General features: G+C 46.1%; 1 protein-coding gene across 5 annotated transcripts in view; it reads right to left on the minus strand.

Annotated features, from left to right (window-relative positions):
• Positions 1–219: 219 nt before the first annotated feature.
• The window catches only part of NOD1 (nucleotide binding oligomerization domain containing 1), a 34,604-nt gene continuing 15,274 nt past the window's right edge, over positions 220–19,549 (minus strand). For 4 of the 5 annotated variants that reach the window (XM_035129229.2, XM_035129228.2, XM_060280646.1 and 1 more), the window contains exons 6-12: positions 16,464–16,547; positions 14,137–14,220; positions 13,442–13,525; positions 7,715–7,798; positions 3,762–3,845; positions 2,038–2,121; positions 220–454 (exon numbers count right to left, since the gene is read on the minus strand). In XM_035129229.2, coding sequence (XP_034985120.2) covers positions 382–454; positions 2,038–2,121; positions 3,762–3,845; positions 7,715–7,798; positions 13,442–13,525; positions 14,137–14,220; positions 16,464–16,547 — 577 coding nt within the window. In that variant the 3' untranslated portion in view covers positions 220–381. The remainder of the gene's footprint in view (positions 455–2,037; positions 2,122–3,761; positions 3,846–7,714; positions 7,799–13,441; positions 13,526–14,136; positions 14,221–16,463; positions 16,548–19,549) is intronic. The other variant, XM_060280647.1, reaches the window with a different exon arrangement.

The raw sequence follows: 19,549 nt of genomic DNA on the forward strand, positions 1-19,549 counted from the left end.
AAATTTCTCTCTCTCTCTCTCTCTCTCTCTCTCTCTCTCTCTCTCTCTCTCACACACACACACACACACACACACACAATTTTTAGCATTTACGTACATAATAAAGTACGGTAACAACAAACGATTGTGTCAGTTGATAAACGATTCCCCCTTTGAAGTAGGGTGCAAATGGTTAGTTATTAAGGCAACAACTACCGTCAAGACTCTGTTAAAAGATGTAAAAACAGCAGCATGGAGATATTTATTTTTAAGCACAATGTAAGGCACATGTCTTCCACCCTCGAGGAGTCAATTGCACATCGCATTCGGGCTTCAGCCACCACTGTTCCAAAGGCCTGGCATCTTGACAGCCGTCCAACCTGAATTCCCCCCCCCCCCATCTCAAAAGAAAACGAGCCTCCTTTCATCTTCAAAAGTTTTCGCATCCTCTTGGCTTATTAGGTTTCCATTTAAGCTGTTGGAGGTGGAAAGAGGGAGGGGGGGAGGGAAAGAGAAATTAAAATAAAGCAGCTGTTTCTGAAGGTTCTCTCGCGCTTTCTTTCTTTTGGCGCTCTTCCTGTTGCCTGTTTGTTTTGGGACGAATGGCACAAGGTAGCCCTGGGTTTCTGACGAGGACGTGAAATTTCCACCTAGAGAAATCCAAGAGGTTTTCATCTCTTGGGAATGCTTAGCCAGTAGCAGGCGGCAATACTAAAACATATTGAAAGTCACACACTTCCCTTTAGAGATCACAAGATATAAGCTAAGGCTCTCTTCTTTCTGGTGCAAGAATTTCACCTAGCTGATGTGCTCTGGGCTCAGCAGAACAGGGCAGATATTGAAGCGCAACTATCTGCAAGAATGCCTTCTTCCACATCTACCTACTTGTGTTCTGAGATCAGAAGGTGAGACCCTCGTGGTGGTCCTTTCTCAAGATGAGGCCTGGGAAATGGCCTCTTCAGTGGTGGCTCCTTTAAGACATAGAACTCCCTCCCTACTAAAATGCCCCTGGCCCCATCTCTGAACAGTTTTAGGTGGCTAGTCAAGACCAGCGTTTGAAACCCCCATTGTCCTAGACCAGGCATCCCCAAACTGCCGCCCAGGGAGCCCTGGCTGCCGCGCCGATGGGTGGCTCGCGGCCAGCTTCCCCACAACAGCGCCCGCAGCCAGAGAAGAGGCAGGCGAGGGCAACGCTGCCGGCAGGCTCTGGGCTTGAGGCTCTGGGCATGGCACAGCATGGCGGAGGCGCCCTCCAGAACTTGGCGCCGTGGCGCCTTGCGCCAGTAGCCTCTATGGCTAAGACGCCCCTGGTAAGAGTCTTCGGCACCAGCTTATAAACCAAGAGGCAAAATTGACAAACGCTGATCCTGAGCCAGCTAAAAAGTTAACTGTCACTGGGCCTGAATAACCTGGTCCACAGGTTTCTATGGGACTTGGTTATGACTACTGACAGCCACATTGAGAGACTTGTGATTTAAATGTCAATCAAAGATGTGGCTGGGCACCTTAGGTCTAGCCAGCTGGTGGCCCACGACTGCATGCAGGGCTCCCAACACGATTCTTCCAGATCTCTGCTATTCCTTCCTTAGTTAAGACTGTGAGCACAGGGCGGGATTACTTGCTCCCAACTATCCAAATGATACAGACTCCTGATTTGCGTTTGAAGGACCCCCATGCTCAGAAGTCAAGGTGACTGTGGCGGGAACAGCGGTCCAACTCAGCTCCACAATCTCTCTTGGCGCGTTTGCCCTCTTGGCCCCAGAAACAGGTGGAATGGATTTGGGTGCGCATTCAATCGCCAAAGCACAAAAGTGGCCAAGACGCAAGGCGTTTTGCCACTGTGTCGCGTGTGAGAACATCCCATGCATGTTTCGTTGTACATCAGCAAACGGAGAGCATGTGGATGTTAGGCCATGCTGATGAGACTTGGAAGCCCCAATGGCATCTAAAGGGCCACAGGCTCCCCGTCTCACTAGACGAGATCCTGCACATGGGTCTAAGCAGGCAGTTGGAGTGCGACTGCCGCACTTTGGAATGCCGCACGGCCGCCGTCCTTACCAGATCTCTTTAATGGCCGTATTGTGCTTGAGAGCATCAGCCAGGCACTTGGCACCTCTGCTAGTAATCTGATTCTGGATAAGCCTAAAAAAAGAGAGAGAGAGAAAGAACAGAAAGGAAAGCCCTCAGCGCCGGTGAAAACTCTCTCTGTTTGCGCCCGGTCCACAGCACCCTGCCTGTCACGCACTTGGCTTGGGCACGGTGTGTCTGAAGCGGAAAATCAACACTCCTTTTTTTTGCTGAACAAGGCTGGGGTCTTGCCAGGAACTGGTGGTTTCTGATTTCCATCTGCATGGCTGCCCTGCTTGGCATCAGACAATCCCCCCATAGAAGCGCGGCCAAGAGGCTCCAAGCCTCTTCAGTCTAAAGTGCATGGGCGACTTTCAGGGTTACTGAGCTTAATTGTATAATTGACCACACAGCTGCTCTCTGATCACAGGAGAGCAGCTGTCTGGGGGATTATTCATGACGGATCCAAAGCGACGGCCGGGGAAGGCAATTCACTGGCCACTTTGGGCTGGCACCGCAAGAGAGGAGCCAGGAAGAGACTGGCTCAGAGGGGCCAACCATCAAAAATACCTAAAGTCACCTTGGAGTTCGATCACTCCCGTTTTTCTTTGCCCAGAGCACTGCAATTTATTTTTTGATTTTTTAAAAGAAAAGCTTCAAGGCTTTTATTTCTTTAGCATTAGTCACTCAGGGATAATTTGTTTATAATAATGGAAAAACAAAACACACGGACAAAAGGAAATGTCAGCCAAGCCTTACAAACGAGAGCCAAGCCTTACAATTTTGCTGGTGTTTTGCTGGTGGTGATTAAACTAAACACTTTGTACATGGGACACCTGTGTCCAGGGCAGCTGTCTACCAGCTCCATCTGCGACGCCGGCTGAGACCCTACCTGCCCACAGACTGCCTCGCCAGAGCGGTACATGCTTTAATTATCTCCTGCTTGGATTACAGCAATGCGCTATACGTGGGGCTACCTTTGAAGGTGACCCGGAAACTACAACTAATGCAGAATGCGGCAGCCAGACTGGTGAATGGGGTGGCTGCCGAGACCACATAACACTGGACCTGAAAGACCTACATTGGCTCCGTTTCCAAGCACAATTCAAAGTTTTGGTGCTGACCTTGAAAGGTCTAAATGGCCTCGGCTCAGTATACCTGAAGGAGCGTCTCCACCCCATCGTCCAGCCTGGACACTGAGGTTCAGCACCGAGGGCCTTCTGGCGGTTCCCTCCCTGCGAGAAGTGAGGTTACAGGGAACCGGGCAGAGGGCCTTCTCGGTGGTGGCGCCCACCCTGTGGAAAGCCCTCCCATCAGATGTCAAGGAAATAAAGAACTACACAACTTTTAGAAGACATCTGAAGGCTTTCAACGTTTGACGGTTTGCTACATTTTTAAACATGTCATCTGCATAGGAATCCCTCAAAAGTCCAACTAATTTCTCTCCTAGCTTTCACCATGGTGATGAATCACACATCCAATCACTGGTTCAGCAACTCCTTCCGGGAATTGTGAAGAATGAGGCACTCAAACATTAGATCAGCATGAATCTGATGCCTCAATGCAAATTAAGGGCTTCCAATGACCTTTCTGTCAAAAGGAGCCCAAAGCTCAGGGTCGGGTCTTTGTGTAGAAAATGTACAGTGACTGAAATGTGACTCGTAGCCCGAGGCAGCGACTCAAGAGCTCCTTCTCCGTGAGCCAAGACAACTCACCATAGATGACCCAATCGCTTGTTGACCTTTACCATTTCGGCAAAGCATTCGGCTGCTTCGTCATCCAGCTCGTTCTTTGTTAGCCTGGTGAGAGAAGCGAAAGGGATTTTTCTTTTCTTTAAAAAAAAATTTTGTTTATACTTTTCAAGCGTGTACATTTCACTAATTTTACAATCATTTTGACATGGATATTCTAATTTTCCGAGTTTCACCTGTATATGTTAGGTCCACAAGCTGGACCTAATATTGCCATTCTTTATTTGGGACTTCGCTTGTTTTCCATTTTGGGGCTAACAAAACATGGGCCCCAGTAGTGGCATACATAAATAACCTTTTTTTGACACCTGGGAATTTCCATCTGAATTATCCCCAACAAAAAGGATTCTGGGTATTTTTTTGAAAAGTACATTTAAACATTTTTTTTTCAATTCATTATAAATTATTTCCCAATACTCTTTTACCCTTTTACAAGTCCGCCATGTACCCTCAGTCTCATTGCATGTCCAGCACTTATCCAATTCTGTCTTAAACATCTTAGCAAGTCTAAAGGTAAAGGGCCCCCTGACCATCAGGTCCAGTCGTGTCCGACTCTGGGGTTGCGGTGCTCATCTCGCTCTATAGGCCGAGGGAGCCGGCGTTTGTCCGCAGACAGCTTCCGGGTCATGTGGCCAGCATGACAAAGCTGCTTCTGGCGAACCAGAGCAGTGCACGGAAATGCCGTTTACCTTCCCGCCAGAGCGGTCCCTATTTATCTACTTGCACTTTGATGTGCTTTCGAACTGCTAGGTGGGCAGGAGCTGGGACCGAGCAACGGGAGCTCACCCCGTCGTGGGGATTCGAACCGCCGACCTTCTGATCAGCAAGCCCTAGACTCTGTGGTTTAACCCACAGCGCCACCTGGGTCCCCTTAGCAAGTCTACTTGGTGTTAAATACCACCTGTAAATCATTTTCAGGTAGTTCTCCTTCAAGGAATAACAAGCTGTAAACTTCAGGTCGCTCTTCCGAAGTCCCCCCCCCCCCCAAAGATTAAAATCTATATTATGTCCTATATCTATTGCCTGGTTCATCCATTATGTCGATCCCTTGATGATTATCAACACAAATAGAATTGTAGCGTCGGAAGGGACCCTGAGAGTCATCTAGTCCAACCCTTCAAGTCTGCTCGGAGGGTAGGTTCTAGCAGGTCCCGTTTCTTGTCCCTCAAATCCATGTTCCCCAAAGGATCCCTTCTCTGAGCAGCTCCACTTCCAAGAGTCTGCCTCTCTTCCTTGTTTGCAGAGCTAGGATCATGGCTGCCCATAGGTTCCCCAGGCTCTCTTTTCAGGGCACTGCAGCCTAGGACAAAGGACACTGGTGCTGTTCCTTCAACCCAAGCTCTTCACTGTTCAAGCCATCGACAGCGTTGCAGCCTTGCATCAGATCTCGGGCAGCACTTGGGACGCAATCCAAAGTTGCCTCCCCTTTACCGTCAATGCCCGGGACTGGCTGTTCCAAAAGCACAATGTAATTTATTGCCTCCAGAAACGCGGCTGTTGTGATCAGCCAGGCATGGTTAGAACGACGGTGGAACAAGAGAGGGCTTGGCTTTCCAGTGCGTCAGGTGGGGTGTTTTGTGCCCCTGCTTCAAAACCGGTTCAAAGGCACAGGAGGGAGAACGTCTGGGGCACAAAGGAGTAGAAAGATATTCCTTACGATAATTACGGGGTGTCTTACAGGTGTGCCACCAAAGGCTGTGCGAACACACCTGGCTAATGCTAAATCGTTCGCTGCTTGCTGATTTTTGTTGTCATCTGTGCTGGGATTTCTTTTAAATGAATATCATGTGGTTGTTTTTTTAAAAAAAAGTAAACTAACAAATTAAAAACAAGCACTACAAAAGCTCCATTGGTCTAACCTGTTTGTTAACGCAATGGGATGGAGACTCATCTACCTGGATAACTCGGTTTGGGAGGAGGAAATGTCTCTTGCTCTCCACTGAAGATCCCTCTTTCCTCCAGGGATCTGTAATTTAGGGTTCAAAAATCTAGCTATACTCCCCCCGCCAGCACTGCTTCTCTCTAGCCTTCCATCCCTTCCCACATTTAAATCTCTCACCGTACGCTCCCAAGTTCATTTTTGATTCTTTTAATCATCAGATGTAGTCAACTTAATCAGCTGCTTTTAATACAGGGGATACTTAAAAGGGTTTACTTTTTGAAAACTCACTGCTGCTCCCTGGGGTTGGATGTGGTCTCAGCTCTGATGCTGGTTCTTGCTAGCTCAGACATCCTTGGGCTGCTAGAACGACCCCGCAGGGTCTTATCAGCAAAGGCAGAATTACTCTCCCAAAACTACTCGGAACACACCGAAATGCTAGGGAAACCATGGTGGGTTAAACCCCCCCACACACACCACGGCTCAGGACCGCAGCACCTCAAGGACTGCCTCTTGCCATATGAACCTACCCAGACCTTGAGATCATCTTCTGAGGCCCTTCTTTGTGTGCCCCTTCCTCAAGAGGTCTGGAGGGTGGCAACACGAGAACGGGGCCTTCTCTGCAGTGGCTCCCTGACTGTGGAATGCTCTCCCCAGGGAAGTTCGCCTGGCACCTTCATTATACACCTTTAGGTGCCAGGCAAAAACATTCCTTTGTAACCAGGCCTTTGGTTGATATCTGATTTACATCCTATGCCTTTTTAAAATGTGAGTTTTTGTGGGGGGAGGGGGGCGATTGGGTTGTTGTTTTCATTTTTATTATGTACAGTGGAACCTCGGTTGTTGAACGCTTCAGAAGTCGAATGTTTCGGCTTTCGAACACCAACAACCTGGAAGTGTAATGCTTCCTTTTCCGAACGCGCCTTGGAAGTCAAACGGCTTCTGAGGCGTGTTTCTCCATTTTTTTCAATGGATTTTGCCGACTGGCAATTGCGCCTCAGTTGTCAAAGGTTTCAGAAGTTGAGTGGTCTTCCGGAATGGATTACGTTCGACAACCGAGGTTCCAACTGTATTTTGTGGTTTTATATCTTGATTTTATTCTGTGAGCTGCCTCGGGACCTCCAGGTATAGGGCGGTATATAAATTCAATCAATCAATCAATCAATCATATTTGGTCAGATTCTCAGGCCCTTGAGAGCTCAGCAACATGGCGGTGGGAGGGGATGCTGGTTCTTCCAATTCACAAGTACAAAGCTGTTCGATCACCACCACTTCCTGGCTGGGGCACATTAGCTTGGCTGTCTTGCTGCGAAAAAACACATCCCTTCCAACAGGACCACGGCTTACGCTACAAGGAAAAGGGAGGTGATCTCCGAATGCAAAACTCAACATATCCGGCTGCAGCAGAGGTAGAGAGGGGAATCAAGGCCGATGTTTCCATTCCAGCTGGTCATCCTAAGAGCTACGTCATAACTCGGGGGTGGAGAACATGTGGTCATCTGGGTGTCGTTCGACTCCAACACCCAACAGCCCCCAGTCAACATGGCCAGTGATAAAGAGGAGTTGCCCCAACCACGGCTGGAGCGCCACCTTGTGCTTCAGCCTGGATGTAACTTTCTAAGGGTTTGCTTGTTTTCCTCCTCCCTCCTCAAACCTCTTTCCTTTTGCGTCGTCTTTTCGATTGTCAGCCTGGAGGGGAGGGGCCGCTATTGGTCTCACACGATAGGGTAGAAATGCACCAAACAAAATCTGAAGTTTCCTGTTGTGGTTTATTTGTTATCCTCACTGCGTCCCTTGGCCTCTTCTGTGCTCAAAGTGATCCTTCCAGTTCCCTCATGTAGCTTGCACAAAAATCCGCCACTCCGACTTAGGCCCACTCTGGAACCTGGTACGGGCCGTGAGAGGTGCACCCGCCATGTAGAACCCCTCCCATCCAGTGTTTGTGGGTTTAGCACCCATGTCCCCTCTCCTTGTAAGGAGAGGCAAGCCCCGCGAAGCTGCCCCCCCTCCCAGAATCTGCCGACAAGCGGATCCTTACCAAAATATATTCACGGTGCTGTTGTGCTTCATGGCTTCTGCGATGCTTTTCCCCCCTTCGGTGGTGATGCCGTTAAACGCAAGACTGCGAAGCAAAAGACAGGAGGGGAAATATTTAAAAGATGCACATGCGTTCTGTTATAAATAAAATCTGGCCTTATTCCCTTATGGGGTACAAGGGCCTTACAGAGTTCTCCATCGGTAAGAGGAAATGACAGAGCCAAGCAGAGAATATTGAGAAGCAAAGCAGCTAGTAAGCTTGATCTTTATATTGACTGTTGCAACAGGGTCTTCCCTCATGGCAGGACAAAGGAGGAGAAGAACCCCCGAACAAAAGCCTGCCCGCCCTTATATAAACAATTTAAAATCCCCCCCTCCAATCAGAGCCACCTCTAGAAGCGTCATACATACATCATACACACATCACAGAAGGGGTGCAGCCCAAGACCAACCCCCAGGCACGTCATCCTACAGGCCCGGCTCTAGGGGTAGTCTTGGTGGCGCGGGGTGCCGGGCTGGCAGGAGGACGCTGCGCCGCCCACAAGGGCGGGGGCACCGGAGCGATCTCCGCACCACGGCGCCAGGGCACCCGACCGGCTTGAGGCGGCCCTGTCATCCTACATCAGGGGTGGCCAACTCCCAAGAGACTGCGATCTACTCTCAGTGTTAAAAACTGGCAGTGATCTACCCCCTTTGGGGGGCTTCAGGTCAAATTTGTTGAGCTTTCTTTAGGAAAGAGGAAGGCCCATATTTTAGGGGTTCAGGTCTAAATTGTGTAGCTTTTTTTAGGAAAGAGGAAATCATCTACCAGTGATCTACCACAGATGTCCAGTGATCTACCAGTAGATCACGATCTACCTGTTGGACGTGCCTGTCGTACATCATAGAAAGGGACGGTCTACAGCAGAAATCCGAGTACCTTGTTTATCTCCTGTATGGCAAGTTACCTGTTAATGTTGGATTACCAGGGGGCCTAGCCAGTCCTTTGAAATGATAAATACTTAGTTCCTGAGCCAGGACACAGACTCACACCCTGTTCATATCTTAAATGTGCCCTTAAGGCAGGATCTGTGAGCAGAGAGACAAAGGGGAGGTTTTTTTTCATTTCCTCCCTCCTCGCAGAGAAATATTTGGTCAGTTTGGGAGTCAAAATGGTTTCCAGGCCTGTCTTCCTGTACTGTTTGCTTGGTACGTTTATGAACATTTATTTCATATATACACACACATGTATATATATATATACACACACATACATACACACACATATATAAAAGACCTTAAAATTCCTACAACAGTGCACACGCAAAAGAGCAGCAAATGTTTTCTTTCAACAACCTTGCATCCGGACGAGGCTTTGCAGGACCGGACAGTATACAAACAACGTTTCACATGGATGTCCCACAGATATGGTGCATAGGACCCCTCTTCCTTCTGTTTCATACAGTGGTGTCAAAAGTGGAGGGCTTTGGGGGCAGGGAACCTCTCAGCACCCCACCCCACCCCCCAACCACAGTAGGATTAGCTTAGCCTATGTCAGACCCTCCAAGTGTCCCTATTTTCCAGGGACAGTCTCTGATTTACAGAAGCCGCCCCGGTTCCTGATTTGATCCCGGGATGTCCCACTTTTCCTTAGGACTTCCCTATTTTCATCGGAGAAATGTTGGAGGGTATGGAGTTATCCGGCCCCCGAGCCATCTGAAGGCAGCCCTGTATAGGGAAAGTTTTTGAAAATAATGTTTTTAATGTTTATTATGTTTTTATGTATGTTGGGAACCTCCCAGAGTGGCTGGGGCAACCCAGTCAAATGGGCGGGGTATAATTATAATTATTATTATAATTATTATTATTATTATTATTATTATTTATTTATTTGAATAGGACATCCTTATTTTCATCTGAGAAATGTTGGAGGGTATGCATTTTGCAAAGTCAATGAGAAACTTCTTGGAGAGTAGCATTAAGAAAAAAGCAGAGGTGAAGAAGAAGAGAATGAAAACACACCCACACACCCCACATTTGAAATGCCTTGATATCTGCCCCAAAGACTTCCTTCCTGAAACTAAGCATTAACGGCCGCATAACTAGAGAACGTTTCCGTGCAACCCGACAGCCTCGCTCTGCCAACGGAGGAAATGTTTGCAGGCAAGGAAAGCCCCACCCCGTGATAATTGGGTCCGGAAATTCTTCTGAGTAAAATTTGAACCATTTTGAGTGACAACTCTAGATAATTAAGCCGATTAGGAAAGCTGTTCGTTTTGGTCAGGATCCAAAAAGCAGAGCAGCTATTTCCATACGTCTCAGAGCAGTTGCCCCCCCCCACGCCCCGCTCTTACGATTTCTCACAATTTTTTTCCTTGCACCTGTATCTGGTGAGTGGGTGTTTCAACAGCCGTTTGTGCCGTGGCCCGAAGGGCTGCTGCTGTTCGAAGTGCGGAGAGGGAGGAAAAATCATTTGGGGCTCAAGCAAGCCTCGGGGAGCTCTCTGCATGCCAGCCTCCTCAGCTCTCTTCTCCTGCCCTTCCTCTTCACATGTAGATCTGTCGACGTTATTCCCAGAGGTATCAACATTGTTAAGATCCTTCCAAAACTGGCAGAAAACTTCCACTTTGATTCTTCTTCTTCTTCTTCTTCTTCTTCTTCTTCTTCTTCTTCTTCTTCTTCTTCTTCTTCTTCTTCTTCTTCTTCTTCTTCTTCTTCTTCTTCTTCTTCTTCTTCTTCTTCCATAGGTAGTTCAAGGTGTCTTGGGTGTTCGAAGTGCCCCAAAACAAGGAACTTCATCTCTCTCGCTCAAAGCCAGCAATGTGAACAGTTGTACTTTGGTTGCCGAACGTCTAGGAACTCGTACGTTTCGGCTCCCAAACGATCGAAAACTGGAAGTGAGTGTTCCGGTTTTCAAATGGTTTTTGGAATCCGAATGTCCGGCGCGTCTTCCGGCTGAGTGCAGGAAGCTCCTGCAGCCAATCGGAAGCCGCGCCTTGGTTTCCGAACCATTTCGGGAGTTAGGCGGACTCCCAGAACGCATTCTGTTCGAGAACCATGGTGTGCGACTGTACCTCATCAGAGGGATAAATGATGCCCCACAGAGACAGCAAAACGGAAGGGTGTGGGAGAATGGAGTCACCTGGGAGCTCCCTCCTCAAATGGGTGTCCTAAATGGAAGCGAGGAAGGAATTGAAGCTTGCAGAATCCATGCTGTAACCGTCTGCCAATGAGACCTGTAGGCTTTTTCGGTTTCTGGGGAGCAAGGCCACATCAAGAAATGGCTTTTGACGCTTCTCCGTTTCAAAATGGAGTTTGCGAGGTGGCATGGAGAGGGGCGCTGCTGTTTTACAACTCTTGCACCCGAGGCCACTCACGTAAGGCCCTGGGCTCCGATGCAGGTGGATTCCCTGAGCACAATCCCGCAAGGCCTCTCTTACACTCGCTCTGCTCAAGCCTGGCTTGGAAGAAGACCACTCAAAAGTGCTTCCCATCAGGTCCCTTAGGTGCAACCAAATGGGGTTTCTGGGGAGGTTTCACAAAGCAAGCTCAGAACTGGGGTGCTGGCTAGGTCAGCTGCCCTCACCGAGCCTCCAATGGCTGCTGCCTGTACAGACAAGGAGCCAATCAGATAAAGTGTTACTGCGGGGCGTGGACAACTAGAAAGGGCCTTTTCAGTGACAGCCCCCTAGTTATGGATTACCCCCCCCCCCCCAAGAGAGCATAGATGAGCACCATCATCCCTAAGTTTTCTCAGGCAGGCAGTGAAAACGTTTTTATTCCATCTGGCTTCTAATTCAACGCTGGATGTTTTGACTGCGCAACGCCTTAGATTTTAAGCTTTTGAAAATATTTTTATTCCAATTGGCTTCTAATACAACATTGGACACTTCAACTGTGCAACATCTTGGATTTTAAGCTTTCGCTGTGTATTATTATTATTATTACTAATAGTAGTAGTAGTATCATCATCGTCCTCATTCATTCATTCATTCCATGCAGCTGCCTTCTCGCCAAAGAGCTCAGAACCTTCCAACACCATTGCAAAGAAGGCAAGGCAGACAGAGAGGGACTTTTGACCAAAACTAGCCAGCAAGGATCACTCTCGGTGAGTTCAACCGAGATTTCCAAACACAAAAGACTCAACATTTTCTCTGGTTCTCGGCTGTTTCACACATTCGGCATGGGGAGACATGGGTCTGCCACGGTTTGTACTTCCAGAAAGAACTAGAAACAATTACGGCTTCCTTGTATGATATTTTATTTTCGCATAAATGTGTGTTGTTGTTGTTTTTTGTATTCACACATTTGTGTGCAGGTGGAGCACTCTAAAAAAAAAATTGCACTGCAAGAAGCGGCCCTCTCTTCTCACCCAACTAAACAGACTTTGGAGATTTTCACTTGATGAAATCCAGTAAAGTCTGCCATCTTGTGGGAGAAGGAAAACGGCCCTTCTCCTTAACAGAGAATCGTCGAAGGTTTGTTTGTTAGTTGACAGAAAAGTGATTGACAAGCTTTTTCTTTTTCCCTTAAGGAAAATTGTGTTTTAAAAGCGTCTCTCCGAATTCTGAGCAGCTGCCAACGCCAATTTTATTTTTTAATGCTTTTTACAGCCAAATATGGACTGGCAATGTTTGTATTGGTACTGTAATGCCACCATTTAAGACATCAATCATATTTGATTTTTAAAAGGTTTTTGCTCTAAATTAGACTCCCCGGTTCTCTGCCAACAGCCTATTGGTATTGCTCGGCTACAACAGACTCAGAGGATGACTTAGTTCCTGCCCAAGCCAGATCCTGACAACAACCGACTCTATTAACCTAGGCCTAGAGCGGGGGGGGGGGTTCAAAAAACTTTTTCAGCAGGGGGCCAGTCCACTGTCCCTCAGACCTTGCGGGGGGCCTGACTATAGTTTGAGAAAGAAAAAAATGAACGAATTCCTATGCCCCACAAATAACCCAGAGATGCATTTTAAATAAAAGGGCACATTCTACTCTTGTAAAAACACGCTGATTCCTGGACTGTCCGCGGGCCGGATATAGAAGGCAATTGTGCTGGATCCGGCCCCTGGGCCTTAGTTTGCCTACCCATGGCCTAGAGTCTGGCCACCCTTTGAATTTCCCACAATGCCTCTGTCCTAGCATCCTTGTGGGGCATTGTGGGAAATTCAAAGGATGGCCGGGTCCAATCCATAGCTGCCAAGTCTCCCGTATTCCCCGGGAAACCCACGTTTTTCCAGCCATTTCCCACTGGCAGCCCGGATTTAACCCCCCCGGTAGATCCCCTGGATTCTTACTGGCCCGGGGAGGCTCCTTCTGTGCATGTCTGGAGTCTCTGGACATGCGCAGAAGCAATTTCTGGCGCTGCGGCCATTTTGGAAATGGTCAGAGCATGCGTACAAGCGACTTCCAGTGTCGCTCTGTCCAGTTCCAAAATGGCCGCAGCGCGACGTCCGGTTCCGCGCAGCTGCCGATCCCGGATTTTTCAATCTGGAAGTTGGCACCTATGGTCCAATCACCTGAGGCGGGTATCAGTTGCGGACCCCGCCAGAGGGGGCTCGGGCCCCGGCACCTATCCCAGTATGCTGGATGGTGTGACTCCAGCCTCACCAGCCCCATTGAACAATTCTAAGGTGCTCCATTGTTCTGAAATGCGAGGTGCTTGCTCTTCTAACATGAGGATAATCCTTCAAGATATGGGTCCCCTGAAGAGTTTAAACCGTCGTTCCCATCTCACATATGGTCTTACCTGACATTTGTTATAGTCGGGTGATTCTGCAATGCTTCTGCAAAGGCTTTGGCCCCTTCGTCTCCAACCTGATTACCCCACATCCTGTCAAAAAGAAAGAGTTGGGAATTATTATTATTATTATTATTATTATTATTATTATTATTATTATTATTATTACCACCAGTGCTTTTTTTCTTAATTTTTTTTAAGGGATGCTCTCATTTTGACTCAAGAAAAAGATCACCATTTTATAGTTCAAATTGGGAAAAATAAATACAGTCAATGGACAAAGATTCACAAAATGTTTAGGGGTATGTGTACCCCTGCGTCCCCCCCAGAAAAAAGCACTGATTATTACCAGTAGGTCTCAGGACAGGTTAGCTCAGCCGCCCTTTTAAAATGTTTTTTTTGTGTGTGTGTGTGCGGGGAACGGGACTATTGGGTTGTTGTTTAAGTTTTTATTATGTGCTTTTATATCTTGATTTTATTCTGTGAACTACCCTGAAACCCCTGGGTATAAGGCGGTATATAAATTCAAATAATAATAGTAATAATAATATTAATATTAAAAACTTACATTAACAATGGACAAAAAAAGAAAGAAAAAGAGAACACCCTCTGAATAGTCAAACTGTCACTCAGTGTCCAGGATCCGTTGCGGGGAGGGGAAACCCCAGTTATTAAAAACCAAGAACAAGTGTGATCCAACTTACCCAATTTCATACATCGTTTTACTCTTCCGGATGGCATCAGCGAGGCATATCCCTCCTTCTGTGGTTATTCTGTTTGCTCCTATTCTGCAAAGAAATGCCAAGTGGGTAGATTTTTGTTTTGCCAGTCATTAATAATAATAATAATAATAATAATCATTTATTATTTATACCTCGCCCATCTGGCTGGGCTTCCCCAGTCACTCTGGCCGGCTTCCAACAGAAAAATAAAACACAGTAATCTATTAAACATTAAAAGCCTCCCTGAACAGGGCTGCCTTCAGATGTCTTCTAAAAGTCTGGTAGTTGTTTTCCTCTTTGACATCTGTTGGGAGGGCGTTTCACAGGGCAGGCACCACCACCGAGAAGGCCCTCTGCCTAGTTCCCTGCAACTTGGCTTCTCGCAACGAGGGAACCGCCAGAAGGCCCTCGGTGCTGGACCTCAGTGTCCGGGCAGAATGATGGAGGTGGAGGCGCTCCTTTAGGTATACTGGACCGAGGCCATTTAGGGCTTTGAAGTCAGCAATGCCATGGAATTCCTTCAATGCCATTTTAGCTAGTGTTTCTTTCTGCACTTCTAGAAAGAAAACCAGGTTCACTTGTGTTTGCTGTTTTGTAACCGGAATGTCTCTCGTTGGAACACCTATTAATGAATCGGTTCCAACAAAGGAATACTTTGCTGAATTCCTAATGAAACAACATAATAGGCGGATTAAAGAATTTTTGGTTGCCCAATTATCTGCCTTTGGGCTCCTCATATTTAAACAAGTGTGCATATTTTAAAACCTCCTTGTGGCTAGAGATACTCTAAAGAAAATGTGAGTTAATTTAAGGTAAGATGGGGAACATGCAGGAGAAACGGTTTTGAGGAGATATGGAAGGTGTGTTTGTAGAATTTGTACTGTTAAAACGGAAAGGGGTCAAACCATTGCAAGAGGTGTTGAAATTTTGGGAGGTTGGATAGTTACAATGGAATGGTCTCGGTGGTGGGGTGCACATTTTTTTTCTTATTTATGTATGATTATTACTTTGTCAAAATAAAATATAATAATACTATTAATATTAACAACAACAAGAAGCTACTGTGTACTCTTAAAAGGCCATCTTCAATATTTTATTTTTCATTCTCTTTCACTCCTATGCATCAGCCTCACAATCAGCTTTACGTAGTGTGTCCTTAATTGTCAGCCAATTAAAATGAAGCTCTGATTAAAATTGGCTATATAAAAAGGTAAAGGTAAAGGGACCCCTGACCATTAGGTCCAGTCGTGATCGACTCTGGGGTTGCGGCGCTCATCTCACGTTATTGGACGAGCGAGCCGGCGTACAGCTTCCAGGTCATGTGGCCAGCATGACAAAGCCGCTTCTGGCGAACCAGAGCAGCGCACGGAAACGCCGTTTACCTAACCGCTGTAGCGGTACCTATTTATCTACTTGCACTTTGACGTGCTTTCCAACTGCTAGGTTGGCAGGAGCTGGGACCAAGCAACGGGAGCTCACCCCGTCGCAGGGATTCGAACCGCTGACCTTCTGATCGGCAAGCCCTAGGCTCTGTGGTTTAACCCACAGCGCCACCCACACCACTTAGTAAATGTAAGTTACCATTTACGCTATTCAGGCAGACAACTGGCTATGACAGAGAGAGCTAGATCACTGAGAAGCAGAGAAGCATAACTCTTTCTATGCTGCGAGAGGCGAGCTTCTACCCCTGAACTCTGCCAGCTGGTTGTTATGGGAACAACTGCTTAGAAACTGGTGTCTGAGGTTTGCTTTTGATTTTCCTCTTCCCTCCATGTCCCCTTTCCCTTGTGTGTCATGTCTTTTTAGACTGTAATCCTGTGGGGAGGCACTGCCTTGTTTTGGCTGCATGTAAGCCGGCCTGGAAGCCTTTTTTGGCTGAAAAGCAGGGTACAAATGTCCTAAATGCATAATAATAATAATAATAATAATAATAATAATAACAGCAGCTATCCATGCAGAAGCTTCACTGTCTAAGAAAAATTATATTTCCCTCTATCCTTCAAGCTTTCTTTTCCTTTCTTTTTAAATTGTTTATTTGGTTTTCAAATCCAAGTTTTACAATCACATATCCCATATATAACATAAAAACAAGATTCCAGGGAATCTCCTGGACTTCCCTCCTCCCCTTTGTGGGTCCTATTGTTAGTCATTTCCTCCTGCATCTTTTATAATAATCCAAATCTTTTACATCTCCATTATCTCCAAAATTTAACCATTCAACTACAAGCGTTCTTCCAGTCCTGCTTGTATCTTTCAAGCTTTCGCTGCACCGAGAAACACGGTAGAAAGAGGGTGTTAGAAATACATACTTGACATATGTGAGGCTTGGACATTCCTCGATGAGTCTTGCAACGTACTTGGCTCCAACATCGGTAATCTGGTTGTTGTACAAGCTGGGGGGTGGGAGGGAAATTTTTTTTTAAAAAAAGGAACCGATGTTTAATGTTACAGGTAGGTAGCCGTGTTGGTCTGACGTAGTCTAAACAAAATAAAAAAAATTCCTTCCAGCAGCACCTTAAAGACCAACTAAGTTTTTTATTTTGGTAGCTTTCGTGTGCATGCACACTTCCTCAGATACACTGAAATAGAAGTCCCCAGACGCTTATACTGTATGTAGAGAAAGGGTGGGGAGGGGTATCACTCAGGGTGGTGGGAATGGGTGATTGGCTGTTAGGTGTGGTAAACCTGTGGACGACTGTTAACGACTGCAATTGGTCTTACAGGAAAAAGTAAGTGGTAAAATTGCTAAAAATTATAATGAGATAAGAATCCAATGTCTCTATTCAGACCTGGTCTCTCCATGGTTTTAAGTTTGGCAACTTCTCTTTCCAGTCTATTTCTGAAATTCTTTTGTAATAAGACAGCTACTTTGAGCTCTTGTTTAGAATGTCCTGGGAGATTGAAGTGTTCTCCTACTGGTTTGTCTGTCTTGTGATCACTGATGTCAGATTTATGTCCATTTATCCTTTGGCGTAGGGTTTGGCCTGTTTGTCCAATATAGAGCGCTGAAGGGCACTGTTGGCACACACAATGTTAGAAGATGAGCAATTAAATAGTCCTGCACATGAGGTAAGAATCCAGTCTGGAAAGAGCAGTTGCTGAATTGCAACTTATCACCAAGCTTAAAACCATTGAAAGACCTGGTTTGAACAGAGACGTTGGATTCTTATCTCATTATACATGATAAAGCGATCTTCAGCCATCTCACCCCTTGCTTTTTCATGCAAGACCATTTGCAGTCATTTACAGTCGTCAACAGCTACCAGTCAGTCAATCACCCATTTCCACCACCCTTCTGAGTGATACCCCTCCCCACCCTTTCTCTATATATAAGCATCTGGGGACTTCTATTTCAGTGTATCTGAGGAAGTGTGCATGCACACGAAAGCTCATACCAAAATAAAAAACTTAGTTGGTCTTTAAGGTGCTGCTGGAAGGATTATTTTATTTTAGGGTGTTTAATGTGTAACTTTTTAACAGCTACAAACTAAGCAGGCTTATTATATCAGATGCTTGGGATCTGATTCCCTCCCCCCCAAAAAAAACCCTCCCACTATAATTCATTTGGGGTCAGAGACCTGCTCATTTTGTACGAGAACCTGATAAATTAACTGTGCAAGTTCAGCAAAGAGGTTTGCAGTTTGCTTTAAGACTCCTGTTGCCTCAATTCTGCAAAGCGTGTTCTGTACTGTATCCACGTTGCTTGCTGGATGGGAAAATATGGATCCTTATCGGTTGCACATTCTAGAGAGGCTTTGAAAGGAATGCGCGTGCCAAGGTCTATTCCAGTCTGCCAACACCCACCTCCTTCTTGGGCAATTCACAGAAAATGAACACCCTCTTTACCTGCACCTAGACCTGGCTTGGAGCCAGCGTGTGATAAGATGGAGAACGTGGAGAAATAATTATTTCACTCCACAGCTGCAATACAACTGCAAGAATACCCAAACTGTACAGAAACTTATTAGTCATGATTACAGCAGCTAGAATGCTACTTGCCCCAAAGCGGAAAGAAGAAGAAGAAGTCCCAGCCAAAGAAGAATGGATACGAAAACTCATGGAATATGCAGAAATTTACGGCGAAATTTACCGGAAAAATAAGAAATCAAGACCACAAACTTTGTTATAAAAGAATGGTTTATGGAATATTTATGAACAAACTGTAAACAGATAAGAACATTGGCAGGATTATTGCATTAAGAGTATAAATTAAAGTAGATGATTAGATGAACAAATTAAGTTAATTTAGATATGCAGAAGATATTATAAATATAAATTGAAGGAACCACTGAAAGAGGGGGAAGGAAGTCAAGTTCTGAAATGTTAAAATGACTGTAATTTTTTTTTTTTTGGAAACGTATAAACCTGGAAACCATAAATAAAATTATTATTTTAAAAAAGACAACCGCAAGACTCGGTGGAAAATGAGTGGGGGCAGGATCCAAACGCCTTTCCTTTGGAAAGTCTCCCCCTGGGGCCAACACTGATGAGGGAGTGACAATGGGGGTGGGGAGAGAAGATTAGGTGGCACTTGCCTGCTGGGAAATGCTTCCTCCAAGGTATTTTGTTACAGTGCTCCCATAATAAAGTGCAACACACTTTATTTCTATTTTTTAAAAATAGAAAGCTGGGATTTTAAAGGTGCACCCCAGTTCCATATAGAAAAGCATACATATTGTGCAGATAAGCCCTAACAAGGGAAGAAGGGAATGCCCCCCCCACCATTTCTAGATAGCTCAGCCGGTAGAGCATGAGACTCTTAATCCTAGGGTTGTGGGTTCGAGTCCCACATTGGGTGAAAGCTTCCTGCATTGCAAGGGGTTGGACTAGATGATCCTGTGGCCCCTTCCAACTCTACGATTCCACAATTCTACTTGAGCTGTAAAGAGCCATGAATCTGTTTCCTCCCACCCTCCCAGGAGCAGCAAAACAAAACAAAACAAAACAAAAGTTAGGAAGCTGCCTTCCAGAAGGTCCCCACAATTCCCAGTTTGGCCCAGTATTGGCTTCTCTTGACTAGCAGTGTTTCTCCAAGATCTCCCTTGCAACCTGGGGTCCTTTTAAATTACAGCTGGCCAGGATTGAACCAGAGACTGTCTATATACAAAGCATGAGCTCTTATACTGAACATTAGGCCCCCAAGCAACATTTCATTTCTCTTCAAAGTAAAAAGAAGAAGAAAAGGGGTCCTATCTGGAGCTCTTTAACATCTACAAATTAAAATATGTGAATGGCAGACCTAAAATGCCAACCCTCCACATTGGGAATCCTATAGAAGGGACAATTCATTGTAGCAAAATGGGCTTATTTTGAACAGATAAGTCAAATGAAACTATCAGCGTGTAGCAATGTGGTCCTGCTACATGTGTCAAACTCAGTTATGTCTACTCAACCC

Source organism: Zootoca vivipara, chromosome 12, assembly GCF_963506605.1.
Source record: "Zootoca vivipara chromosome 12, rZooViv1.1, whole genome shotgun sequence".
Lineage (NCBI taxonomy): Eukaryota > Metazoa > Chordata > Lepidosauria > Squamata > Lacertidae > Zootoca > Zootoca vivipara.